This window comes from Protopterus annectens, chromosome 11.part0 (genome assembly GCF_019279795.1).
Source record: "Protopterus annectens isolate FY-2018-M chromosome 11.part0, PAN1.0, whole genome shotgun sequence".
Taxonomy (NCBI): domain Eukaryota; kingdom Metazoa; phylum Chordata; order Ceratodontiformes; family Protopteridae; genus Protopterus; species Protopterus annectens.
Genome location: NC_056745.1, coordinates 1250626834 through 1250652685, shown reverse-complemented (window position 1 = coordinate 1250652685; position 25852 = coordinate 1250626834). Strand labels below are relative to the sequence as shown.

The window sequence follows — 25852 nt, the reverse complement described above, 5'->3', positions numbered from 1 at the left end:
AACAGTAAATAATATTGTATGCCACATAGTAATTTTGATTTTATTTTACCTACTTTCTGTATATTCTAGTCCACCACACCTTCTAGGTGTACTAGATAAACTGCCAGATCTGCCAGCAGCCATACCTCCCCCCTCCTGTTTTTACTACTGTTGTACTCCACTGTTTGTCTCTACAACACTGCAGCCCCCTACCTTTATTGTAATAACCCTCCCTTCTCCATTACTTTTCTATTTTTTATCCTACTGCTGTGATCTCTCTACAGGATTATTACAAACTTTAGCCACTAGATGGCAGTCTTCACCCACCACTAATTTCACTTTCGTTTCTCTTCCTACCTCTCACTTTAAACCTTTTTATGATTGTTGCACTCTTCTCCTTGTCTATTTTCTTCTATAACCAATTTAAACCTTATACACATCTCCTCTCATAGTCCTTATAACCCTTTACCTAGCCCTCCTTCTCCACCTTCACTACTTCTAGGCTAACCCTCACTCTCACAGGTTTCTCTCTCTTTTAACTCTCCCTTCCTCAGACTCCCAACTGCTGCCTTTTCTACTACCTTACTGATTGTTTTTTCCACACTGCTTTCGCCTTCCTTGGGTCTGCTCCACTCCGTTCGCCCTGCGGACTCACTCCGCTCCCTTACCCTACCCCCAAATCTCACCCACCCCCAGTGGTCCTACACTTATACCTCACTAAACACTCCCCTTTTTTTCTCTACCTATCACATACCTCCTCATCCCTAGGCCACTCCCCTATCTCTTTCTTTCCTACTTAGTCTAAATTACCTCTCCCTTTAATTACTCCATTACCTATCCTAACCATCCTCTGCACTGACTACTTCCCATATCTACCTCCCATTCAACCTCCATTACTTTCCCTTTGCTTTTCTTTTTCTATACCCTGCTTAATCTCTTGAAACATCCTCATCTATTTTCCTACCTCACTTACACAAACAAGCTACTCTCATCTGATTCTACTTATTGCCATGTCACCAACACACAACACTATTCTCACATACATCCTACTCTTAACTACCGCAATAGCCTCTCTGACCATACCTTATTCACTGACCTTCTTTGAAAATCTTACTCTACTTGAACAAAACCATTTCCAGCATACTTTACCTACTTCCTTTATGTACACCCTCAACCACAGTAACATAACCTGTACCTTTAACTATATACTACCAAAATATCACAGAACAACCCATGTGACTTACCTCACCACCAAAAAGAATTTTAATAATTACCTCAAGACCCTTAAATTCCTACACTATCCCCAGTGTTACCTTCTCCTTGACGGGGATATTCATCCAAACCCTGGCCCCAATACTAACAATAGGAATAACCTTGATAATGTAACTTTACCTAAACCTTCTACATTAGCTAAAGCACCTAACTCCCTCCTGATTGCTCACCTTAATATTAGAAGTCTTAACAATAAAATTCCCCACCTGCATGCACTCCTGGACTTGCACTCATTTGATATTCTATGTCTTACAGAAACCTGGCTAAAACCATCTACTCTAGACCAGGAAATTATCCCTCCAGGCTATAACATCTTTAGATGTGACTGCAAAACCAAAAAAGGTGGGGGTATAACCATTATCTATAAATCTAATCTCCAAGTATCCCTCTTTATTGAGATTCCATCACTATACACCAAATCTGAAATACTGTCTACCAAACTCCAAATCAACAACACTAAATCTATCAACCTAATTTGCTTGCATCTTCCCCCTGGTAACAATACTAATACTCTTGAAAACTTTCTTAATCTCCTCTCTACCCAACTACCCCAGGAAACCATTGTACTGGGTGACTTCAACATGGACTGGCTAACCTGTAGTTCTCAGAACCCCACTAACCACATAAATCTTTATGGATTCTCCCAATTAATATCCACTCCTACTAGAATCCACAAACCTAACAGGAAAGAATCTACTCTTGACTGGATCCTTATTAATAACCACCCTAGCAATTATACTCCAGGAACCCTTCCCGACAATATTAGTGACCATATGCTTACTTACATTATTAGACAAAATTTCATATCCCAACTACTCACAAACTCAAAACTTCCCGCTCAAAGAAATTCTTTAATCCTGATAGTTTCCTGAACGAATTGCAAGCATGTGACTGGTCACCACTGACCCATCTTGAACTTGATGAGGCTGTGACCTACTTCAACACTAACTTTCTTCAAATTCTAGACTACCACGCACCTTATCACTCCACTAGAATAAGATCCAAATCTGCCCCATGGCTAACAAAACAAACTAAGCAGAAGATGCTCCTCAGAAACAAAATATGGGCTAAATGGAGAGCTACCAAATGTCCATTTGATCACCTCCTCTTTAAACAGCTAAGAAATGCCACCAAGAAGGATACTCTTAGCAACAAAAAAGACTACTACCTACACCTCCAACAAACTAATGAACAAACACCACAAAAATTTTGGTCAGGGATAAACAAACGTCTTCAACCAGGACACTCGACTACTCCTGCTCCATTAGGTTTCAACCATAATAATTTCAACCAGATCCCTGATGCCTTTAATAAATACTTTACAGAAGCCATTCAAACCCTAGCCAATTCTGTACCCCCACCTACTGCTTCCCCACCACACACCACCAAGACAACATCTCCTACCTTTCATATACAACCTATTCCTATATCTCTTATTCTTAAACTGCTTAAAAAACTTAAACCCTGCACCCCATCTGCGGACCGACTCCCATCTGAATACCTACAAATTGCCGCAAAAGCTATTCATTACCCCATATCTATACTCATTAACACAACTATCTCTGAAGGCAAAATCCCTACCATTTGGAAAGTTTCTCACGTTATCCCACTACACAAAGGTGGATCTTCTGTAGAGCTTTCAATTTTTCACCCTATTGCCTTACTTTCCCCATTAGCTAAAATAATGGAAAAATGTATTCATAAACAACTACTCAACCACCTTCTACAAAATAACCAACTAGCCAACTGCCAACATGGCTTTAGACCATTCCACAGCACAACAACTGCCCTTTTATCCTTCACTGACTCTATAAATAAAAATCGTAACAATAACTCCTTTTCCTCTGCACTATTTATTGACCTGTCAAAATCCTTTGATATGGTTAACCATGACATACTTCTAGTCAAACTAAAATACCATTCTCTTGATCCACTAGCATTACAATGGTTTAGGTGTTATCTTCAAAACAGAAAGCAAGCAGTACTTTGGGATAACAATCTGTCTTCATTACTCCCAGTAAATATTGGAGTCCCACAAGGCTCTATCTTAGGTCCCCTTCTTTTCTCCTTATTTATTAACGACCTCCACATGGACATACCTCAAGCCACCTGCATTCAATATGCAGATGACTCAACCTTAATCTGTACTGCTAAGAACATAGCCTCCCTCCAGTCCCTCACCCAAACCGTGTTCCAAAATGTGGAAAACTGGTTTATGAAACATTGCTTCCTCCTTAATCCCAAAAAAACAAAATTACTGCTTTTTACCCCAACTCAAAAATCTTCCACACCATTCTTCTCTATAACCTCTAACAATGCTACTAACATTACCCCAGATACTACCACCCGCCTACTAGGGGTTACAATTGACAATAGTCTTAACTATGATCACCATATCAACGCCACCATAAAATCTGTTAACAAAAAACTTGGTACTCTCTATAGAATCAAACCCTTCCTTACCCCCATAGCAAGGAAAACTATTGCCCAGACCCACCTCATTTCTACCCTTTTCTATGCCTCTGCTATATATACTAACCTATATAAGAATAACATCTCCAAACTTTCTACCTGTTATAATAGCATAGCTAGATTCATTACATGTACACCCTTTAAAACTCACCACTGTCTTAACCTCAAACAACTAGGATGGCTAGAATTGCAGAACCACATACTCTATCAGCAGTTACTTATCACTCAAAAGATCCTACACCACCCCAATAATACCCCTATCCTCACTAATCTGATTTCACCATACAAAAATCTAGCTACCCTACGTTCTGCTAATAAACTTCTGGTCTCCTTGATTAAATCTAATAATAAAGCTGGTGACTCACTTTTCACAAACACTTCAGGCAAGAACTGGAATCAGCTCCCTCCTGAACTATCTAACCTACCTTCTACTTCTCTATTCAAAAAACATATTAAAGAACATCTTAAAACTCAGTGGCTTTGTCCCTGTGTTAACCCAGACTGAAATCTATTTCCCCTTCTACTCATACCCTTTTCCCCACCCCTCTATCTTAGGCCTCTAACCATGCTTCTTTTTTTTCATAGTAAGAGGAAAAATTATAAGGACTTTACTCTGTTGTGCTCATACCCACTTTGTGTTTAGTACAGCTGCCATTCTTTACTTAAAAATAAACTTTTAGCATAATGTCTGTATTCTATAATTACATTACTATATATTTGCTTTTAACCAATGCTACCACTGTACTGTTTTCTTACATGGCCTAGTTATATATTGTTATATATTGTTAACTTGTGTTTTACTGTTTATGCTTGGAGCTTTTCTCCCCGGGCCTCTACTGAAAATGGACTTAAATCCAATTAGACTAGCCCGGTCAACAAATGTAAAATAAATAAATAAATCATTAAGTGTCTGGACAGATAATGCATGGCCATGGGGGGTGGTATATCGCTTTGTTTTGTTTAATCAATGTTTAGCATCTCTATTTAGCAAAACAGGAAATAGTACAGTAATACATGGAATTAGCATGTCATGCTGATGGTTTGAGTCTGAACATAGCATTTATATTTATTGACTAAATGTCTGGTGCATTGATGTCATTTTATTAATTTTCCCACTATCTTTTCTAGACTTAAAGCATGCATAATTTGGCAGCCTCAGGTAGTGATAATTTTCAGTTAGGCAGTAAGATATGTATGATGTCCTTGTCTATATCATAGCATGTCAGTCCCCTAGAGTAAAGTAAAGTTGGAAAGTACAGAGACTGTTAACAGTTGCAGATATGAAAAATGCAAAGAAAATTGTTAACAGTTGCGGATATGAAAAATGCAAAGAAAATTCTTATTTTAAAGTATTAATGAGTCATGCCATGTGTAGTTCTTAGAAATACTGAAATATTTTTAAAATAGGCAGACACTGAAAATAGGAACAAAGGCCTTTAAAATAGGAACATCCAGCTAAAAATCTAATTAGAATAAAATTTAAATACCAAGTAGTATGTAACTTTTCCTGTTTCCAGTAGGAATTTGGGATACTACCCAGAAACATGTTTTAAAAACAGAGTGTGGCAAAAATGATGGGTAAATATAAGCCATTTATCAAAGAGACACTGTAAAATCTGTAGACTTTTAACTGTAACTAAAAATCTGCCTCACAAGGTCATTATTTTTGTTTCAGAAAAAGGGATGTGTAAGGTATGTGTCCTTTTTCTTTAAATGATTGCTGCCACCAGTATGTTGGTCATGTAGTGTGATTTATTGCGTACTAGATAGCTTCAAAAATCCCATTTGATGAAGGGGATTCAGAAATTGTGTGAAGGGGTAAATTAAGCTTGAAAATAGGGACCTGCCTCCAAAAATGTGGACATTGTAAATCAGGCCTGAAAATAGGAACCTTCCTTCAGAATAGGGACAGTTATGATGTCTGAAAATAGCTTAAATATGTCACATTTTATTATGGAAAAACATGCTTTAAGGCAGCAGCTTCAGAACGTAAACATTTCAGTTTAAACACCAAAAGAAAGAATTAGAGGAACTCAGTTTTTATTCCATCCCTGTGCATCAGACTACAGAGCTCATCAATGGCTCGTTTCTTTAATGTTTTCATTTTTTTGCCTGCTTATATTTGTTGCATCTGACACAGCTTTGTGACAATTCAGTCTTTGTTGTACAGAGGTGGCAAGGTAGGGTGACTGAAAAAGTTATTTAATTATGCATATACATCAAAGCATCACAGTAAGATGCATGTTAATCTCTAAAACCTTCAGATTAAAGCGACCTTTCAGAAGGGAAGACTTACTAGATAACATGGCAGGGGATGACACTAAGCAAGGTGATAGAAGTAGGATGACACTAAGCAAGGTGATAGAAGTATTGCAGCATGGCTACCAATCTCTTAGCACAAGAATCAGGGACAAGGTGACAAAATCAGTGACAGATTTTAACCATGCTTTGCATTAGCATGCATTTTCTGCAGAATATAAAGCCTGAAACTGTCATTTTATCTGCCATTTAATGACTGCAATCTCTAACAGTTGGTCAGAAAATCACACATTACATGAGGAACAAAGCAAAATATGAGGCAAAATAATCAGGGACAGCTGAGTGCTGTGTATCCTAGTGGCCCAGTGTTTGCTCATTTGTATCTCCGCTGTCTGACAAGCACTGCAGAGTTTAGTGGTTTCAGAGTTGTACTAGCAAGGTATCAAGTAGATGAGAAGACACATTAGAAACAAATGCATAACTATACTGTGGAGTGTTGCAGGGTCACAGGGTGTTGACACAGGAATACCATACCCAAAATATGCATATAGGGTTACCGCCTTTTCAGATGTCCAATGAGGGACATCTTATATTGAAATGTGGAATTTTGCAGGACAAAACATATGTACAGCCTGTACAAAGAACTGAACTTCAATTTTAGCCCAAATAGAAGACTATTCCTGTAGCATTTGAATTGTTTATGCTGTTTCATATAATATGTGTTTTTTTCAGATGCAAAATAATTGTTTTATATACAAACAGGAAATATTTTTGTCCTAAAATGTCAGGACAGTAGCCATTTTTTTTAACCACAGGACATAACTGTCCAAAGAGAGACTGTCCTGTGCAAAGTGGGATAGGTCATAACCCTATATGCAAGGTATGCTGTTTTTCATATATTACAACGGGTCTACTTATTATTTATTTATTTATTTATTTACATTTGTTGACCGGGCTAGTCTAACTGGATACATGTCCATTTTCAGTAGAGGCCCGGGGAGAAAAGCTCCAAGCATAGACAGAAAACTTATTATACAATATTAATAAAAAAATAAGCTATAATCAAGTACAGATAATAACAATAATCTGAATATTTGGGAGAGAAAAAGAAAAACATATTGTGTGTGTTCCGAGATATTTAGAGGGGAATGAACTAAGATCAAATACAGAAAAATAAACAAAATTTGATAGGGAAAAAAAACACAAAGAGTAATAGATTTTAAAAAAGTTATAAACATTTTTTTTTTTATTAAAGATGATAGTTTCAGGTTAGTTTAGTTGTTAGTACAGGTAGGAAACATAGTACAGTAAAAAGGACATCAAATGGTTTGAGCAATATAGTACACTGGAGAAGTGAAGTAAAAGGGAGAGCAGGAATTGATAAAGTGAAAATCAGTCAGGGTTTGTGCAGGGACAAAGCCAGTCAGTTTTAAGATGTTCTTTGAGTTGTTTTTTAAAAAGGTGTGTGAAAGAGTGAGTAGAAAGTTCACTTGGAAGCTGGTTCCAGGCTTTTCCCACAGTGTTAGTGAATAGAGAGTTCCCAGCTTTGTTGTTAGATTTAATAGTGGAAACTAGAAACTTATTAGCTGAGCGAAGAGTTGAAAGATTTTTGTAAGGGGTAGTCAGATTAGAGAGGATTGGGGTATTATTGGGGTGGTAAAGTATCTTTTGGGTTATAGTAAGTTGATGACAGAGTAGTTGGTGCTGCAGTTCTAACCACCCCAATTGTTTGAGGTTGAGACAGTGGTGGGTTCTAAAAGGGTTGCCAGTGGCAAATCCTGCTATGTTATTATAGCTAGTGGCAAGTTTGTTAAGGTTGTTTTTAGAAAGATTAGTATAAATGGCAGCAGCATAGAACAGGGTAGAGATCAAGTGAGTCTGGGCTATAGTGGTTCTGGCTGTTGGTGTAAGGAAGGGTTTGATTCTATACAGGTAACCTAGTTTTTTGTTGACAGATTTTTATGGTAGTGTTGACGTGATCGTCATAGCCAAGGTTGTTGTCTATGGTTATGCCCAGGAGATGGGTTGTAGTATCAGGGGATATGGTGGTTCCATTGTTAGAGGTTATTGTGAAGTGAATTTGTGCTGATTTTTGAGTAAGAGTAAAGAGTAATAATTTTATTTTTTGGGGGTTCAGGAGGAGGCAGTGTTGCATGAACCAATTTTCAACAGTATGAAATACAGATTGGGTGAGGGTCTGGAGTGAGGTTGGAGACCTAGCTGAGCAGATTAAAGTAGAATCATCAGCATATTGTATGCAGGTGGCTTGAGGAATTTTAGTATTTAGGGCATTAATAAACATTGAAAAGAGAAGAGGGCCTAGGATAGAGCCTTGAGGTACTCCATTGTTTACGGAGAGGGGAGTAGAAAGCTTATTGTCCCAAAGGACTGCTTGTTGTTGGTTGTCTAAATAGGATTTGAACCAGAGTAATGCCTGTGAGTCCAGAGAATGGGCTTTTAACACCTCAATAAGCAGATTATGGTTGACCATATCAAAGGCTTTTGAAAGGTCGATAAACAGTGCGGAGGAAAGAGAGTTATTGTTACAATTTTTGTTTATACAGTCAGAAAAGGATAGCAGGGCAGTTGAAGTACTATGGAATGGTCTGAAACCATGTTGGCAGTTGGCAGGTAAATTGTTGTGGAGGAGATGGTCATGTAGTTGTTGGTGGATGCATTTTTCCATTATTTAAGCTATAGGAGAGAGTAGGGTGATTGGTCTAAAGTTGGAAATATCAGTTGATGTCCCACCTTTATGTAGAGGAATGATGTGAGAGACCTTCCATATAAAAGGGATTTTACTTTCTGAAATAGTTCTATTAATAAGGATAGAAATAGGATAGGCAATGGCTTTAGCTGCAGTTTGCAGGTATTATGCTGGTAGACAGCAGTGGCGGCTGGTGACTTCAAATCGAAGGGGGGCTGCAGGAGACAGCTGAATGGGTGGGGTCAATGGGAATGGGGTGTGGCCAACTAGAAAGGGGAGGAGTTATGAACAAAACTAACTAAATACACTGCCCTGGGTGCCAATCCATCATTATGAGAGTCCAATCAAGACAAAATGAAGTGTAGAAGAATAAAAATATTTCAATGCATTGGCTGCATGACAGCTTACTTAGATGGAAACAAAAAGGTTGTGAGGCATGAAAAAATAAATTACTTTTTAAATACATTAATGGAATGCCAGTCAAAATCAAGTATAAGAAAAACAAGCAGCACTCAACTCAAACCACTTCTTGCACTGCAGTTCTAATTATAATTTATATTCAGCTTTATTATAGTACCAAGTAACATGCTGAAAGTAGAAATCTCTGATGCCCCCACTTGTAAAAATGTTTCTTATCCAAAAAAATACCTGCTGCCTGACAACTATCTACTTGTTTCATGGGGAAAACATGATCAAAGTAAAAAATGAAAAGCAAACAAGAAATAAGCTCAAGATACATAGCTTAAAAGGATTACTGTACAGGTTATGGACCACACAATTGGCATTCTGTTTAGTTTATGGGTAAAGCCTGCAGAGATGACTGGAAGTCTCCAAGTGTAATGAGCTTCTTAAAATAATGTAATCTTGTCCTTTATTACAAATACTGTCATATGCATTTCAATACACAAGGCTTATACATTATCTAGTTAAGTATTCTCTACATGGCAACAACAGAAAGGCTTTCAATGTTGGCAATTCTTTAACAGTATGCTTATTAAAGCTTACTTGCATCTGACGATCTCAGCCAAGCTTACCTGATGGTCATTAAAGTATTGCTACTTAAACACAGAGCAACAGACACTTTGAGTAATAAGCATAAATCAAAAGTACAAAAAATATGACAGAAACCAGACCATTCTACAAAAATCAAGGACAGATGAAAAGCCACTCTAGTACTTGTGTCTACCTTGGATGGGGAGGATACTCTGCACATTTACACTGCATAACTACTACTTGCCTTGCTTCGACACATCCAGAGTCACTACATGGGGGAGTGGGGTGCAACAAGTATGTCACAATTTGAAATGTCTCTGGATGACTGTGATGGCCCTGACACTTTTGTCATACCTGTCAACCTCAGAGCAAGAAATCTGGACAAAGCCATACAAAGAAGTGGGACAAAGGCCCAAAAATAAGGACAATTTTTAAATATTGCTCTTATAAACTTAGAAAGATAATAGAATAGGTCTTGCATTAGTATGACTTTTCTGAATGGTGTGAAATCTGAAACTCAAATGTCTGTCATTATTTTCTAACTTCAGTCTTTAATGATTTGTCACTGATTTGCCAAAAAAACACAATTTTATGAAAAATGGACCAAAAATGTGATGTAAAAATATAAAATAGCCACACAATACAGTTGGGAACCTGTCAAAGAAGGGACACTTTAATATTAGTACTGCTAACTTGAGCAGCTGACAAAATAAAAGAATTGACATGCATTTCTGAAATAAAAGTAATCTATAACTCTGATTATTACAGTTATTTCTTAATTGTAAACCCTCCATGTTTTCTTCCAAAATTGCTATTTTGCGGAGGGATTATTGGGGGGAAGAGCAACATTTTGAGCCAAAATCAGGGACAGTTGAGAGGTTTGGCTATGCCTAATTCTATAAAGCTATTTATTTGCATGTACCTCTCAACCTGTTAATGCAGTAAATCTGGACAAGGCCAAATATATTGGGGGAACATATAAACAGTACTAAATATTAAACTGAGACAGTTGATAGAACAACAGGTCTTACTTTAGCATGCATTTTTCTGAAGGTTATGAAGTCTGAAACTAGTGTGTCATTATTTAGTGACTTAATTCCTAAATGATTTGCCAGAAAACCACACATTTTATGAGGAACAAACCAAAAATAAGAAGCAAAAATCTATTCATTCTTTGAAAATCTGGACAGTTGGGAGGTATAGTTCAGCTGGGGCTGTCTACGTTTGCCGCCCTTCCCCCTCACAAAATCATGGTCGAATGGAGCCTCCCTCTGCAGCCATTCCAATGATCCATTACTTGGCTATTTCACTCCATTTACCATGAACACTAATGTGCATACCGATTTACTTCTATGATGATTTGGACTTCATTTGAAAGTTTTATTTTGCATTTTACAGCACAAACACTAGGACATCTGCTAAACAAACTTAGCATTAAAACTTCTCTGCCCTTGAAACTCACATTCATTGAAACAGCATTGAAACCCACATTCAAAGAAAATACATTTTACCAGTGGTAGATAAATATTAATTCTGGGCTGTTTTCAAATCATAGGCCCCTTACCTTACATATGAAACATACATGTGCTCTTTGATACACCTTCCTATTGTTTTGAACATTTTTCCAGTAAACTATGAAACAAAACGCATGCCTCAATAATGACAAAACTGCCCAATTCAGAACATCTTTCCAGTAAACAATGAAACAAAATGCATACACCCATAATGACAAAACTGCCCAGTTCAGAACATTTCCATCATAAAAGTCTACTCAAACTTCTACAGTCCACCATTATCAGTAAATATGCACAATTCTATAGTCCACCATTATCAGTAAATATGCAGAATTCTACTCTACCATTATCAGTAAATATGCATAATTCTACAGTCCACCATTATCAGTAAATATACACAATTCTACAGTCCACCATTATCAGCAAATATGCACAATCTCTGAAGAAGTAAAAAAGTCATCTAAATAATTCCACATTAAATAAATCTGTAACTAATGAAGAGGTTGCTGCTAGCAAACACCTTTATATTTCATGGTTTCATCGAAAAATAAAGTGTCTGATACCCCTGAGGAATAAATTGCCTATATTACATTAAAAATGATAAGCTACTAATATTGCAATAGGGAATGGATGGCAAACTGATAACAGGCTCATAGTTAGTATCTTAACTTTTTCAGTACAGCAGCATTCACCCCTTGTGGGAGTAGAACCAACAGCCTTCTGCATCAAAAGGAAGTACACAACCTGTTGTGCTATTACCAATGCAAGCTGATTTAGCATAAGCAGCACTAAACTTCTCTTCCCCTGCAGCTCTCAGCTCCTTGTAAAATCTACTCAATACTCAACTGCATCTCAACTTCGCAGCACAAGAAATTTGGAAAAAGCCAAATTTATTGGGGGGGGGTCAAAAGCCCAAAAACCAGGGACACATTAAACATTGCTTGTATAATCTTGGAAAATTGCTAGAATAAAATGCTGTGTTACCACCATACATTTTACTGCCAAGGTCCCTGTGCAAAAGAGTCAGAGCAACATACCACTATGCCAAATCAGCTGCTTTGTGAAAGAAAAATGCTGTGTTGCCACCATACATTTTACTACCAATGTCCCTGTGCAAAACAGTCAGAGCAACATACCACTATGCCAAATCACCTGCTTTGTGAAAGAAAAATGCTGTGTTACTTCCATACATTTTACTGCCAAGGTCCCTGTGCAAAAGAGTCAGAACAACATACCACTACGCCAAATCAGCTCCATTGTGAAAGAGCAGAAGACTGAAACTTAAATGGCTATCATTTAATGAATTCAGTTCTCACCATAGCTGTAAACTTCTTAGCACAAAATACCTGGACAAACCCAGTAATGAGGGAATACAGCTCTCAAACATATTCAGTGAATTCAGTTCTTGCCATAGCTCTCAACCTTAGCAGAAAAAAACAGGACTAAGCCAATAATGGGGTAATACAGGCCCAAAAATAAGGACAAATTTCAAATATTCATCTTATAAACTTAGTTTGAGTTACTATGTATTTTCTGAAGAATATGAAGTCTGAAATTCAAATGCCTGTCAATTTTACTTTTGACGGAACAAAAACAATTTTCAGGAGAGGCCCAGGGATAAATACTGCAGACACATGTCTTTGTAAAATGGCAGGACACCAGAGCAAATCCACACAAACACAGGGATAAGATGCAGACTCCACACAGAAGGCACCCCAGCCAAGAATCAAACCAAAAAAAACTATAGCTGTGAGGCAACAATGCTACCACTGCACCATCAAATATGTAAGGAATTAAATATTCAGAAACCTGAAGTCTAAAATTTAAATGCCTGTCAATTTTATTTAACAACAAAAAAACAATTTTCAGCAGAGGCCCAGGAAGAAATAATGCAGACATGTCTTTGTAACATGGGAGGACACAAAAGCAAACCCACACAAACACAGGGAGAAGATGCAGACCCCACAAAGAAGGCACCCCAGCCAAGAATCAAACCTGAGAACCTGCAGCTGTGAGGCAACAATGCAACCACTGCACCATCAAATATCAAGCATTGCAACATTTAGAAACCACAGATATTATGAGGAACAGATCAGATCAAATATGAGTCAAAAATCTGCAATTTTTTTACAAATGGTGGTGGGTAGGAAATTCAGGTCTTTAACACCTGCATACAAGGTACAGGGTTCAAACCTGAGGTATTCCCTACCACACCACCATGGGTCACACACACACACACACACACACACACACACACACAAAACTCCCTTCGTTCCATACCTGCCCGTTCACATAAATGCATCCATGTTTCCACCCGTCCAGCTCCAAATCGTGAGATCTTCCTGATGAGACTGCAGCAAACTGCTGACCTTGCAGTCCAAATCCAATGAGGTTTCCCAGCGAGTTTCCCAGACAGTCTATTGCAATTGTACTGCATAGACTTCTGGGATCTTGCTCTGACATGTTTCCCAGTCCGGACTGCTGCTGAAACAGTCTGCGCATGCTCCAGACTGTCTCAGCAGCAGTCCGGACTATCTTATCTGTGAAAGTCTGTGAATTTTGAATTTTTTTAAATTTTATTTTCTTAAATTTTCTTTTAATTTCTTTATGTTTTACAGCTGGGGGGGGGGGGCTGCAGTCTGGCAGTCCAATAGCACGGGCCGCCCCTGGTAGACAGTCAGCAGAAGGGGTGCATGGCTTGACTTTTTGAAGGAGGTTACAAATATGGGATGTAGGTACTGGTTGTATGTGAAAAGAAGGAACTGAATTTGTTGGGGTATTAGGTGGGAGGGAGCTAGTGGATGGTAGAGTATTAGCTAGAGTTTGTATGGCTTCTATAAAGTAGTTGTTAAAGGAATCTGATATGAGTTTAGGGTTATTGTGGGTGATTCCTGATGGGGTAGGAAACTTGGAGTGCCCTGGGTGAAGTAGTTTGTTCATAGCTGACCAGAAAGTTTGTGGTTTTTGTTTGTGGGTTTGTTGGAGGTGGAGGTAAAAGTTTTTTTGTCTAGCAGAATTTCTTTTTTGGTGGCATTTCTTAATTGTTTAAAGTAAAGGTGGTCAGAAGGGCTTTTAGAAGCTCTCCACTTGGCCCAGATTTTATTTCTTAGGAGGATTTTTTGCTTAGTTTGTTTTGTAAGCTATGGGGCAGTTTTGGTCTTTATTCTGGAGGAGCGATAGGGGGCATGGTAATCTAGGATTTGAAGGAATCTAGTATTAATGTAGGTGACTGCTTCATCAAGTTGAAGATAGAGCAGTGGTGACCAGCTGCATGCCTTCATTTCTGTTTGGAAGTTCTCAGTTTGAAAGTTTTTTTTAGAACGGGAGGTTTTGAAAATAGTAGCATTGGGCCTATGAAGTTTTTGTTTAATTATATATGTTAGAGCATGGTCACTGATGTCATCTGGAAGGGTTCCTGGTTTATAAGTAGTAGGGGGACTGTTTATGAGAATCCAGTCTAGTGTGGTTTCCTTACCATTTTGTTTGTGGGTTCCAGTAGGGGTGGTTATCATTTGTGAGAAACCATAAAGATTTATGTGGTTAATGGGATTGGGGGACCTACATGTAGCCCAGTCTATATTAAAGTCACCTAACACAATGGTTTCCTGGGGTAGGTGGGTAGATAGGCCACTAAGTATATTTTCTAGAGTACTGATATTGTTACCGGGGGAAAGATAGCAACAGATTATATAGATGGATTTATAGTTATTGATTTGAAGTTTGGCTAAAAGGGTTTCTGCAATGGAGTTTGTGGGAAGTGGCACATTGAAGGGCGATACTTGGAGTTCTGATTTATAAAACATGGCTACTCCCCCACCTTTTTTGGTAATGCAGTCTTTTCTCAGGATGTTATATCCTGGGGTGGGTAATATCATGGTCTTTGGGTTTAAGCCAAGTTTCAGTAATACAGAGGGTATCAAATTTGTGTACCTCTAGGAGTGCATGAAGATGGGATATTTTATTGTTAATGCTACGGATGTTAAGGTGAGCTATCAGAAGGGAGTTAGATGAACTTGTTGGGGTAGAGGTGGTGTGGGGTTTTTGGTGAAGTGGGTCATTGGGAAGTCTTGTATCAGGGCCAGGGTTTGGATGGATATCACCATCTAAGAGGGGATGTTGTTGAGGTTTTTGTATTAGTTTTATGATTTTAAAGTAGTTGTAAGGGGGTTTCTTGTTATGGAAGTAAGTGATATGGTAGATTTGTGGTACATTGGAAGTATATAGCTAGAAGTAGAGGTTCTGTTAATATAGTTGAGGGAATTTATATATGATAATGGTTGGGTTTGTTGATAGTGGTGGTGCTGTTTAAGCAGAGAATAATGTTCAAAGAAGGTTAGTGTGAATGCTAGATTTAGGGAAGCTAGAATAATAGGTAAGAGTAAGAGGTATGTGTAAATAGAGTTAAGTTTAGAGGCCATTGGGTTGAAAAGACAACAGTGGCGTGAGATGAAGGAAGGTGTTTTGTATTGTGTAGGCATTGAATAGGAAAGGGTGGCGTGAGATGAAGGAAGGTGTCTTGTATTGTGTAGGAATAAAGGTGTCTAGTAACAGGTGAAAATAGTGGTGACAGAAGGAGGGAGAGAGAGTTGTAAGGGGGGGGGGGTAGAATGGCCTGAGGGAAAAAAGTTTAATATGAGTTGTTATAAGGTTACAAATGTGAAAGGAAGTTAAGTTTAGTTGGTAAAAACAGGAGGTAATAGTAAGGACATGTAAGGGGGAGGGTGTAAAGGTGATTTAGTACTGTTCAGGAATTATTGTTGTAGGGAGTGGGGGTGTTAAGTGGAAGTAGATTGTGACTTGAAACTGTAGTTTTATTGGCAAAAAGGGGTAATTTCCAAAACTCCTTCATCTTCCTCTCTTAAAACCTAGTTGCCTCGTGGTTTTGGCATCTTTTCAGGCTTGTTGGCTGTTGGTGAAGCACCCACCAAGAGGAGAAAACGCTGAGAGAAGAAAGGAGCCACTTTTGAGATTTTAAGTATTTTTTCTCTGTTTATTAAGTTTTTCTGCATAGCTGCCTAGTTTGAGCATTTTCTGGCTTGTTAAACTTGATTTCTGCATTAGTAGCTGTTTTTAGAGCACAACCAAAAGCTGTTTACTGAATTTCCTGTTTGCGCTTAATTTTAAAATCATTTTTGTCTCAAAACTTGCATATTTTCTGTCTTTGACCTAGCACTCTTGTGTGGGGTCATTTACTGCACTGTTATAACTTGATATTACTTGTGAACCTCTGCTATCTCTGAAAAAAACAAAAACAAAAAAAAATCTTGCTTTTTCCCACTTTTCTGAGATTTAAAAAAGTTCAAGTTACAGGCTTGCTGTTCTTGAACTGTTTTGTAAGTTTCTGTGAGGCCATTTTTGCTTGGGCTAGAGGAAAGTCTCTTTGTTGATCAGTGGCAGTGAAAAACATTGAGCTGCTTCCCTGCCCCCCATGGGAGTGGTTACTGACTTGAAACTGTAGTTTTATTGGCCAAAAGGGGTCATTTCCAAAACTCCTTCATCTTCCTCTCTTAAAATCTAGTTGCCTCGTGGTTTTGGCGTCTTTTCAGGCTTGTTGGCTGTTGGTGAAGCACCCACCAAGAGGAGAAAACGCTGAGAGAAGAAAGGAGCCACTTTTGAGATTTTAAGTATTTTTTCTCTGTTTATTTGATAAGTTTTTCTGCATAGCTGCCTAGTTTGAGCATTTACTGGCTTGTTAAACTTGATTTCTGCATTACTAGCTGTATTTAGAGCACAACCAAAAGCTGTTTACTGAATTTCCTGTTTGCACTTAATTTTAAAATCGTTTTTTCTCAAAACTTGCATATTTTCTGTCTTTGACCTAGCACTCTTGTGTGGGGTCATTTACTGCACTGTTATAACTTGATATTACTTGTGAACCTCTGCTATCTCTGAAAAAAACAAAAACAAAAAAAATCTTTCTTTTTCCCACTTTTCTGAGATTTAAAAAAGTTCAAGTTACAGGCTTGCTGTTCTTGAACTGTTTTGTAAGTTTCTGTGAGGCCATTTTTGCTTGGGCTAGAGGAAAGTCTCTCTGTTGATCAGTGGCAGTGAAAAACATTGAGCTGCTTCCCTGCCCCTCGTGGGAGTGGTTACTGACTTGAAACTGTAGTTTTATTGGCCGTTTTGGGTCAATTCCTGGCTCTTTCCAGCCCCTGCTATCAAGCACGCTTTAAAGTGCTTTAGCGCGGAGTTGCCACTAGAGCAGCATCGGGCAGCGCCGGTTTAACAAGGGTAAACTTTTTCTGGCTCCATAAAGTCTGTTCTTCATTTTTTCCCTTAGAACTGCTCTACTAGTAATCTAACTAAAAAGCGCAGCACTTGTTCCTAAAAGCTTTTACTTGTCTTAAAAGCATCTTCTTTTCAGGTTTAGCACTTCTGTATTATACAAAGTCCCTCACTAGCAACCCCCCCCCCCCAGGAGTACCCACTTCCTTACTAAGTCCTCTCTTATTCAGTTGCACCCCTAACTTCTAAATTTCTCTAGCATGTCGAAGGGCCAGATGCTGGCGTCCTCTCCTCTCCAGTTGGTGAATTTGGGAATTTTGAGGCAATGTTACAATTGCCTCATGTACACTGACAACCCTCTCCTCCTCCCACACAACACAAATACTTGCGAGAGATGCAGCTATTTAGCCAAACTGGAGGCTGAGCTCTCTCAACTCAGGACTGGCAAAACCAGACAGGAGGAGAAGGCAACTACACACACCACAAAACCAGTCTCACATAAAGCTATCACAACAATGAATCAAACACATAAACACACAAAGTCATACTCGGAGGCTCTGAGCAAAAATTTACCTAAACAGCAGAGGCCTCCAAAGCAGACATCCAAGCAACTGCCACCTCATGACACAACACAGGCAACACATAAACCACAAAATCAGTGTGCAAAGCAGTCACAGCCCTTAAGGCCAAATACAACACCAAACATACTTGTCATAGGTGACTCCATAGTCAGACACACTGACGTCCCACTCACCAGGCTGAACAAGGAGAGGGTCACAGTAAGCTGCCTATCGGGCGCTAGAATCCGCCACATAACACAAGCACTCGGGTCACTCCATAGCAAGTACAAATATGACACAGTCATTGTCCATGCTGGTGTGAACGACTTGAGATGTACCTCCCTGGACTACATGAAAAGAGACATAGAGGAGCTCTGTGATTATGTAGCCCAGGCAGGTATGACCCTGACCCTGAGCAGTATCCTTCCTTCACCAAGAATGATGCCACAGCATAGAGACAAGATGATCAGCTTTAACAATTGGCTTAATTTCTGGTGTCATTCAAAGGGGATCCAGTGTCTGTCTGCCTGGGATGACATGCTTGACAAGCCACGCTGCTTCGCAAGGGATGGCTTGCACCTGTCACCCCTGGGATTCCGGATATTGGCTAAGGCTTTTGCCACCCCCATAGTGCCTTTTTTAGGCAAGGCTCAAATTCTAAACCTACCACCCTAGAAAACAAAAATGGAAGAAACTAAGGGTAATGCTGCTCAATGCCAGAAGTCTAAATCTCAAAATGCACGCACTCGAGGCCCTTCTCAGTATGGAGAACATCGATGTCTGTGCTGTGACTGAAACCTGGTTCAAGGCTCCTGAGAGCATCCCGGCACTATCAGGTTTTACCTCCTATCATGCGTTCCGGCCCCAAAACTCGGACCACACCACAAAAGGAGGGGGTGTATCCATATTCATCAAGGATACCCACACCTCCAGGTTGGTGGCAATGCACGAAGCATCGGAAACCATCCAGGTGCAATTAACCATAGGCAAAACTGCTCTACAATTTGTAGCATGCTACAGGCCACCCTCTCAAACTCAGGAACCCCACACAGCCTTCCTGAAGACACTGGAGGGTATAAATGTATCTCCAAACACCATTATATTGGGTGACTTCAACTACCCGAATATAGACTGGGAACATTACTCAAGCCCCAACTTTCTAGCCCAAAGGTTCCTGGAGTTCATAAATTCAAATGCCATGGAACAACTAGTTACCGTTCCCACAAGAGGAGAAAATATACTAGATCTCATCATCACAAACATGGGGACAAAATGCTCCACACCGGAAGTATATCCGTCATTGGTGAGATCAGATCACAAACTTATCTCACTGGAAATCCACATCCCGTCCCCACCCCAAACAAAAAAGACCACAGTGAAGAACTACTCTAAAGCAAACTTCACACTACTCAAGACTGGTGTGGTATCCTTCAAGGCCCCCGAGCCAGTGGAAACCACAACCCAAGCTGCGGAAGCCCTTACAAATGCCTTCTACGAACACCTCCAGGACTGCATGGATCAGGCAATCCCTAATAAAACCAAGAATCTTTCCACCAAAGGCAAACGTCCAGTCTGGTGGACCCCAGCCATAAACAAACTTTACAATAAGAGGAGAAAGCTGTTACATGATAGAGCAAAATCCATAAAAGAGAAGACACCCTTGATCATTATTAGTAAAAAATACGAGCACTCATAAAATCATCCAAGGCCAACTTTGAGAGAAAAATTGCAATAGATTCAAAAGACAATCATAAGGCCTTCTTCAGCTATGTTAGAAACCTGGGTGGAAACTCCCAGATATGCGCAGAATTAGTCCAAAATGATACATCACTGAACACACAGACATTGCCAACATACTGGCAGACAGGTTCAGTGCAAACTTCACCCCCCTCTCCCCCCCAAAAGGAGTGATAACTATCCCAGCAGAGTGTAGCCTCCCAGACATCTCAAATGCGCAGGTGAAAGCTGCTCTCTCTAAAGCTAAAAACACAGCATCAATGGGACCGGATGGTGTCCCCGGCTATGTGCTATACGAACTCAATGAGGAACTAAACCCGCATATAAGGCAGCTGTTTAATCTTAGCCTTACCACAGGATACGTGCCCAAGGAGTGGCATACGGCAACTGTGGTCCCACTCCACAAAGGCGGTACCTCTACGGACCCTGGTAATTACCACCCCATAAGCTTAACAAGCCTGGTCTGCAAAGCTGTGGAGAGGATCATAATGGAACTCATGAACAAAGACATAGGGGACTTGCAGACATTGGACCCGACCCAGTTTGGCTTTGTCAAGGGCAGATCATGCCTTTTGAACTTGGTCGACTTCTTCGAAACAGTCACCAAGGCCATTGATGAGGGAAAGGCAAGTCCATACAGCCTACCTTGACCTTGTAAAACCTTTCGACACAATACCCCACTCGGGTATTATAGAGAAACTTACCAGCTTAAATGTAAACCCATATGTCACAAGATGGGTTGCAAACTGGCTAAAGGACAGAACCCACAGGGTTAGAGTTGCTGGTGCCATGTCAGACTCCAAGCCGGTCACAAGTGGTGTCCCACAGGGCTCAGTCCTTGGCCCCCTGTTGTTCGGCATCTACTTCTCAGAAGTACAGGCAAACATAGGAGGACTATGGCTGACAAAGTTTGCAGATGACTGCAAACTGGGCGCCATAGTGGAAAGTACATCGGACACAGATATCCTTCAGAGGGGTCTCACGGAAACTGATAACTGGTGCCAGAGCCATGGCCTGAAGTTAAATGCCAAAAAATGTATAGTCATACCCTTCGGGAAAAACAAGGTAACCCCAAGCTACCATATAGGTGGCAATCCATTAAGCACAGAAGAGGTTATCAGGGACCTGGGGACCCAGGTTGACAGTGGCCTTTCTTTTGACACTCACATTGCTAAAGTGGTTAGAAAGACCTTCTACATTGCCCACCTGATCATGAAGGGATTCACATCCAGATCAAGTGAGGTCATTGTTCCCCTGTACTCTTCACTTATCAGACCAATGATCGAGTACAATGCCCCATTCGGGATGTATCTCACCCGACACCTGCAGCAATTGGAGAGACCCCAAAAGTTCCTCACCAAAAGGATAAAGGGACTCCAAAATCTGTCATATGCTGCCAGACTGAAGAAACTCCAGCTCTATTCAGTCGCATACCGCCTGCTCAGAGGTGACCTGTGCCTGACATACAAGGCCATGTCCAACCCGGAATTAATGGACATGCTCCACCTCAAAAAATCCAAATCTACCAGATCCACTAGAGCAAGTGACTTAAACCTTAGCACGGATATAAATAGGACATGCTGGAGAGATAGATTTGTCATCCAGTGACTCCCTATGCTGTGGAATAAAATCCCGGTCCATGTGAGGCAGAGCACCTCGCTGGCTCTGTTCAAGAGAAATCTTGACCGGTGGATGGGAGATCGTAGGTTTACCCTGGGAATCATCTCTGTGTCACTGCTGGACAGAGGCACAACAAACTAATGGGCACAGTATTTTTTAACATAAGGGGTGGCGTAAGCCACAAAACTTTGGGCTAGGCTTATAAATGCCTTAGGGCAGATAGCCTAGTATAAACCTATGAACCTATAGGTAGTTGAGGGATAGGGGATGTGGCTATGCAAGTATAAAGCTAACAGCACTGGGGGGTGGGTGGGAATTGGGGTAGGGTAGGGGAGCGGAGTGAGCCCGTAGGGCGAATGGAGTGGGTTTGAGCAGGTAGATGAAGAGTTTGCAGAGACAATCAGAGAGTAATAGGTTCCAGGTGCAGAGAAGGTGGTCAGAGGTAAGTAGAGTTTGGTACAGAAGGTTGGAGGTAAAAAAGGATAGTGGAGTGGCAGGAAAAAATAGAAGAGGTATAACAGAGCTAGAGGGTGTAAAGAGACAGGGATAAGAGCAGCAGAATAATGCAGAAAGATTCACAGCTAGGCATCATATGACCCAAATTTCATTTGACTGAAATTCATTTGACTGAGACAAAACACTGAAAGTTCAAAAGACTGAAAACTCATTTGACTGAAACTCATAACACTGACATATTAAAGTAAAACACATATGCCCTTTTCCCCACTGTAATGCGATCCTGGAATTAGTATATATAGTTAGGGGGTGTGCCCCCCACATAGTTTAGGTAAATATTATTTACTGCAAAGAGTTATTCATTGCAGTTATAAATATCCATGTGTATGGTTTAAAATGTATAAAGTATATGGGGGCTTCACCCCCCACACCCCCCAATGTGGGGGTCTGTGCCCTCCCACACCTCCTAACTTATATATACTAACTCCAGGATTGCACTACAGTGGGGAAAAGGTCATATACCTTTTACTTTAATGTCTCAGTGTTATGAGTTTCAGTCAAATGAGTTTTCAGTCTTTTGAACTTTGTGTTTTGGTCTCAGTCAAATGAATTTCAGTCAAATGGAATTTAGGTCATATGAAGTAGACCCATTACAACATAGGATTTTTGGACAAGATGTTAGTGGTTTTCAAGTATCAGCCATAACAGTCAGCATTAAACTCGCATGTTGTGGACATGTTCTGTTGTCATTATGTTCTTTGCATTAAAGTACTCTGTTCCCTACTACAGCCATGAGTGACACTGTTGCCATGTAAATAATTCATTCTTGCCTGTGATTTATGGTTTTCTGGGAATGTTTAAAGAAATGCAATTAACTGAAGAAAATGTATTCATTATCCCCGAGGTAACTGTGTAACTAAACTAAACCTAAAGAAAGAAGACAATACTTAAAGAATTGCATATGACATTTCCTCTCCTATGATGTTCTGCTTTTGTATTCTTAACAGAAACGTGTGCTGTCAATAATGGAGGTTGTGATCGTACATGCAAGGATACCGCAACAGGAGTGCGTTGCAGTTGCCCTGTAGGATTTACTCTACAGTCTGATGGTAAAACTTGCAAAGGTCAGTATCCATTGCTTTGCACTTTATCGTGTCTGTATTAGTAGTCTGTATCATTGTTATCATCAGCGAACTTTAATTTATAACCCTGTTGCCAGTATATTAAAACTGGCAAAAAATGTGATGTATTTATATTTCTTTTTATTTCGAATTTTGGCACACGTATGAAGTGTTGGAGCTGTGTTTAAGCTGTGATATGTGTGTTTTCTGTTGCTTGAGAATTACTTTTTCTCTGTAAATGATAGGAAAATACATTTATGAAACTTGTGTTTGAAATATGAAGTGCAAGTTCTGCAGTGTCTCAGGAAGCTAGCAGGTCACAAAATACAATTAAACTGACTTCATAGGTCAGCTGGAGATAAATGTGAAAGAAAGCAACCACTAGTATGTGAATAGCTCATAGATGTGGGGAGATTATTTATTGTTAGTTTTTCTTATATCGAGTGGGAAAGAACTAATGTAATCTCATGTAATATCATTACACTTGTTAATCTCATGTATGAGTAATATAATTACACTTGTGTTTTTTTTTCTATGGGAGCAGAGTGATGAGCTAAGATTTATATATCTGGAACTGACACCAGTGTAAAGTTAGCTAATTATTTGCTTGAGAGATCCTGGTGATACATACCTAAAGGATGGCTGTTTGAATATAGTTTGGTCCAGTATTTCTTTTTGCCATGACTTCTCCATAATTATTCTGTATTAGCACTGTCTTTATTTTTTAAGTAAAGATGTATTTATTTACTTTTAGGATCTTGTGACTGGTATTTATTTTTTATATATGCGTTATTATTTGTTGTACAAGTGGATGGCATTATTTATCACAGTAGTTTGGTAAAGCAGTGGTATCTACCTCTCATTAACCAGATTAACTATGCATACTATCAATGAGATATTAATTTCTTATAATTGGTATTTGACTAAATCAAGACTAGTCTGGTTATTGTTGTACTTGGTATCTAGCCATATCTACAGTAGTGGAAGTTGTATCGTGTCAGGAAGAAACCTGTGGGGAAATGGAGAATTTTAAGCCTTTCTTTCAAGATTGTGTGCGTGCGTGTGTGCTTGTGTGTATGTGTTTGTGTGCTGGGTGGTGCTAGGTCAAAGACTCAGCTCTGTAAGTGATCACTGTGGTTGGTGAAATTAGTATTGTTTCAGTCTTTGAAGTTAGCCAGAAGTGCTCTTTTCAGCACCCACAATGAACCTGGAAATTACACCTTTTGCAGTTCATATTGAGTTACATGCATCGGTAGCTTATCTAAATAAGGCTGTAAGTTCCTTTTTATGAGATCCATTACTCCTACCATTGGATTTGTCTGTGTATTGTTCTTCCACATTTCTCTAATTTCTGTCTGCAAATCCAGGTACTTTGATTTTGTGTGTCTGTGTACGTAATACACTGAAATCACTGGATATAGCAATTTCAGTGATCAATACTACTTTTGTCTTTTTTTCATGGACTACTATATCTGTTTTTTTTTTTTTTTTTCCATCTATTTTTTGAACTATTGGTAATGGGTGATCCCATGTGATATAAACTTCATCAGTCCCTGTAATGTTTTGTAGCTCATGTTTCCAATGCTTCTAATTTACCTTGATATTGTAGTGTTTGCACAATCTCCAGTGCAACAGTCTGGCCACATTATTTGCCTTTCAGTATACAGGTCCTCTGCCATTAGTGTAATACACCCAGCAACAGGATGTGCAACTGTTTCTAGTTCTGTTTTACCAAACCTGCATGTGTCTGTTTCTCCGACATGCTCAATGGACTTTGTAAACCAACATGTACATAATCCACTATTCTGGACCGCCAATATTAACTTTTCATATTTTGCTTAAATTCACAAATTAAAAATAAGTTCCAACAAACATATAATTATTGCAGGTGGCTATATACCACCAGGCAATAACTTCACTGCAATCGAAAGCTTGCTTAATTGGACCTCCAACTCCCTTCCATATGAAACCATACTATTAGGAGACTTCAATATTAACTGGCTTCACTGCTCCAGCCATAACCCCTCTGCCTTCATAAACCTCCACAGGTTTACCCAAACTATAACCACCCCCACTCGAATTGACAAAACTTCCAAACGACAGTCCATCTTAGACTGGATCCTGATATCTGACCCCGCTCTTGCACAGCAATCTGGTTGTCTTCCAGATACCCTAAGTGACCATCATCCAACCTACCTAATTAGGAACAGATCCCAAACCTTCAACCAACCTATCCTCAGAGTAGTTAGAAACAAAAAAAACCTTTATAGCTACTGATCTCATCAATACTCTAAAAAGCTGTAACTGGACCCCCCTAAAACATCTACCTCTAGACAATGCCATTGAGTACTTTAACACAAGCTTCATAAAAATCTTAAACCATCATGCACCCCCTAGAACCATTAGAATAAAAACTAACTATGCCCCATGGCTAAGAAAAGATACTAAAACTATAATGAAAGAAAGGGACAAGGCATGGATTCAATATCAGAAAAACAAAACCTCTACTTTGAGATAAAACTATGTAAAGCTCCGAAACAAAGCCAAAAAACAAATCAAACTAGACAAATCCAGCTACTATACAAGCATGCAAGAAAAATATGCTCACAACCCACAAAAATTCTGGGCCTCAATAAATGGTATACTGCATCCAGGAAAGTCCACGACTCCAACCCCTGTGCTTCCAAATAACCATGAAAACATTCCTACTCAGTTTAACAAATTCTTTACCGAAACAGTCCAGACCCTTGCCAATGCCCAAAATAGTACTAGCAGCCCCACACCAATAACTACCCCAACCCACCCCAATATACAAAACAATAGCCCCAGTTTTCACCTCCACTCTGTATTCACCAAATCAATATCTAAACTCCTTGGTAAACTTAAACCAACCACTCTAGCAGCTGATAAGCTGCCAGCAGACTTCCTTTGGATCTC

At 39.5% G+C, this 25852-nt stretch overlaps 1 protein-coding gene across 1 annotated transcript in view; it reads left to right on the top strand.

Moving 5' to 3' along the window:
• SCUBE1 (signal peptide, CUB domain and EGF like domain containing 1) overlaps positions 1–25852 on the top strand; it is a 4299807-nt gene that overhangs the window by 1957569 nt on the left and 2316386 nt on the right. The window contains exon 8 of the mRNA XM_044087300.1: positions 22802–22918. Coding sequence (XP_043943235.1) covers positions 22802–22918 — 117 coding nt within the window. The remainder of the gene's footprint in view (positions 1–22801; positions 22919–25852) is intronic.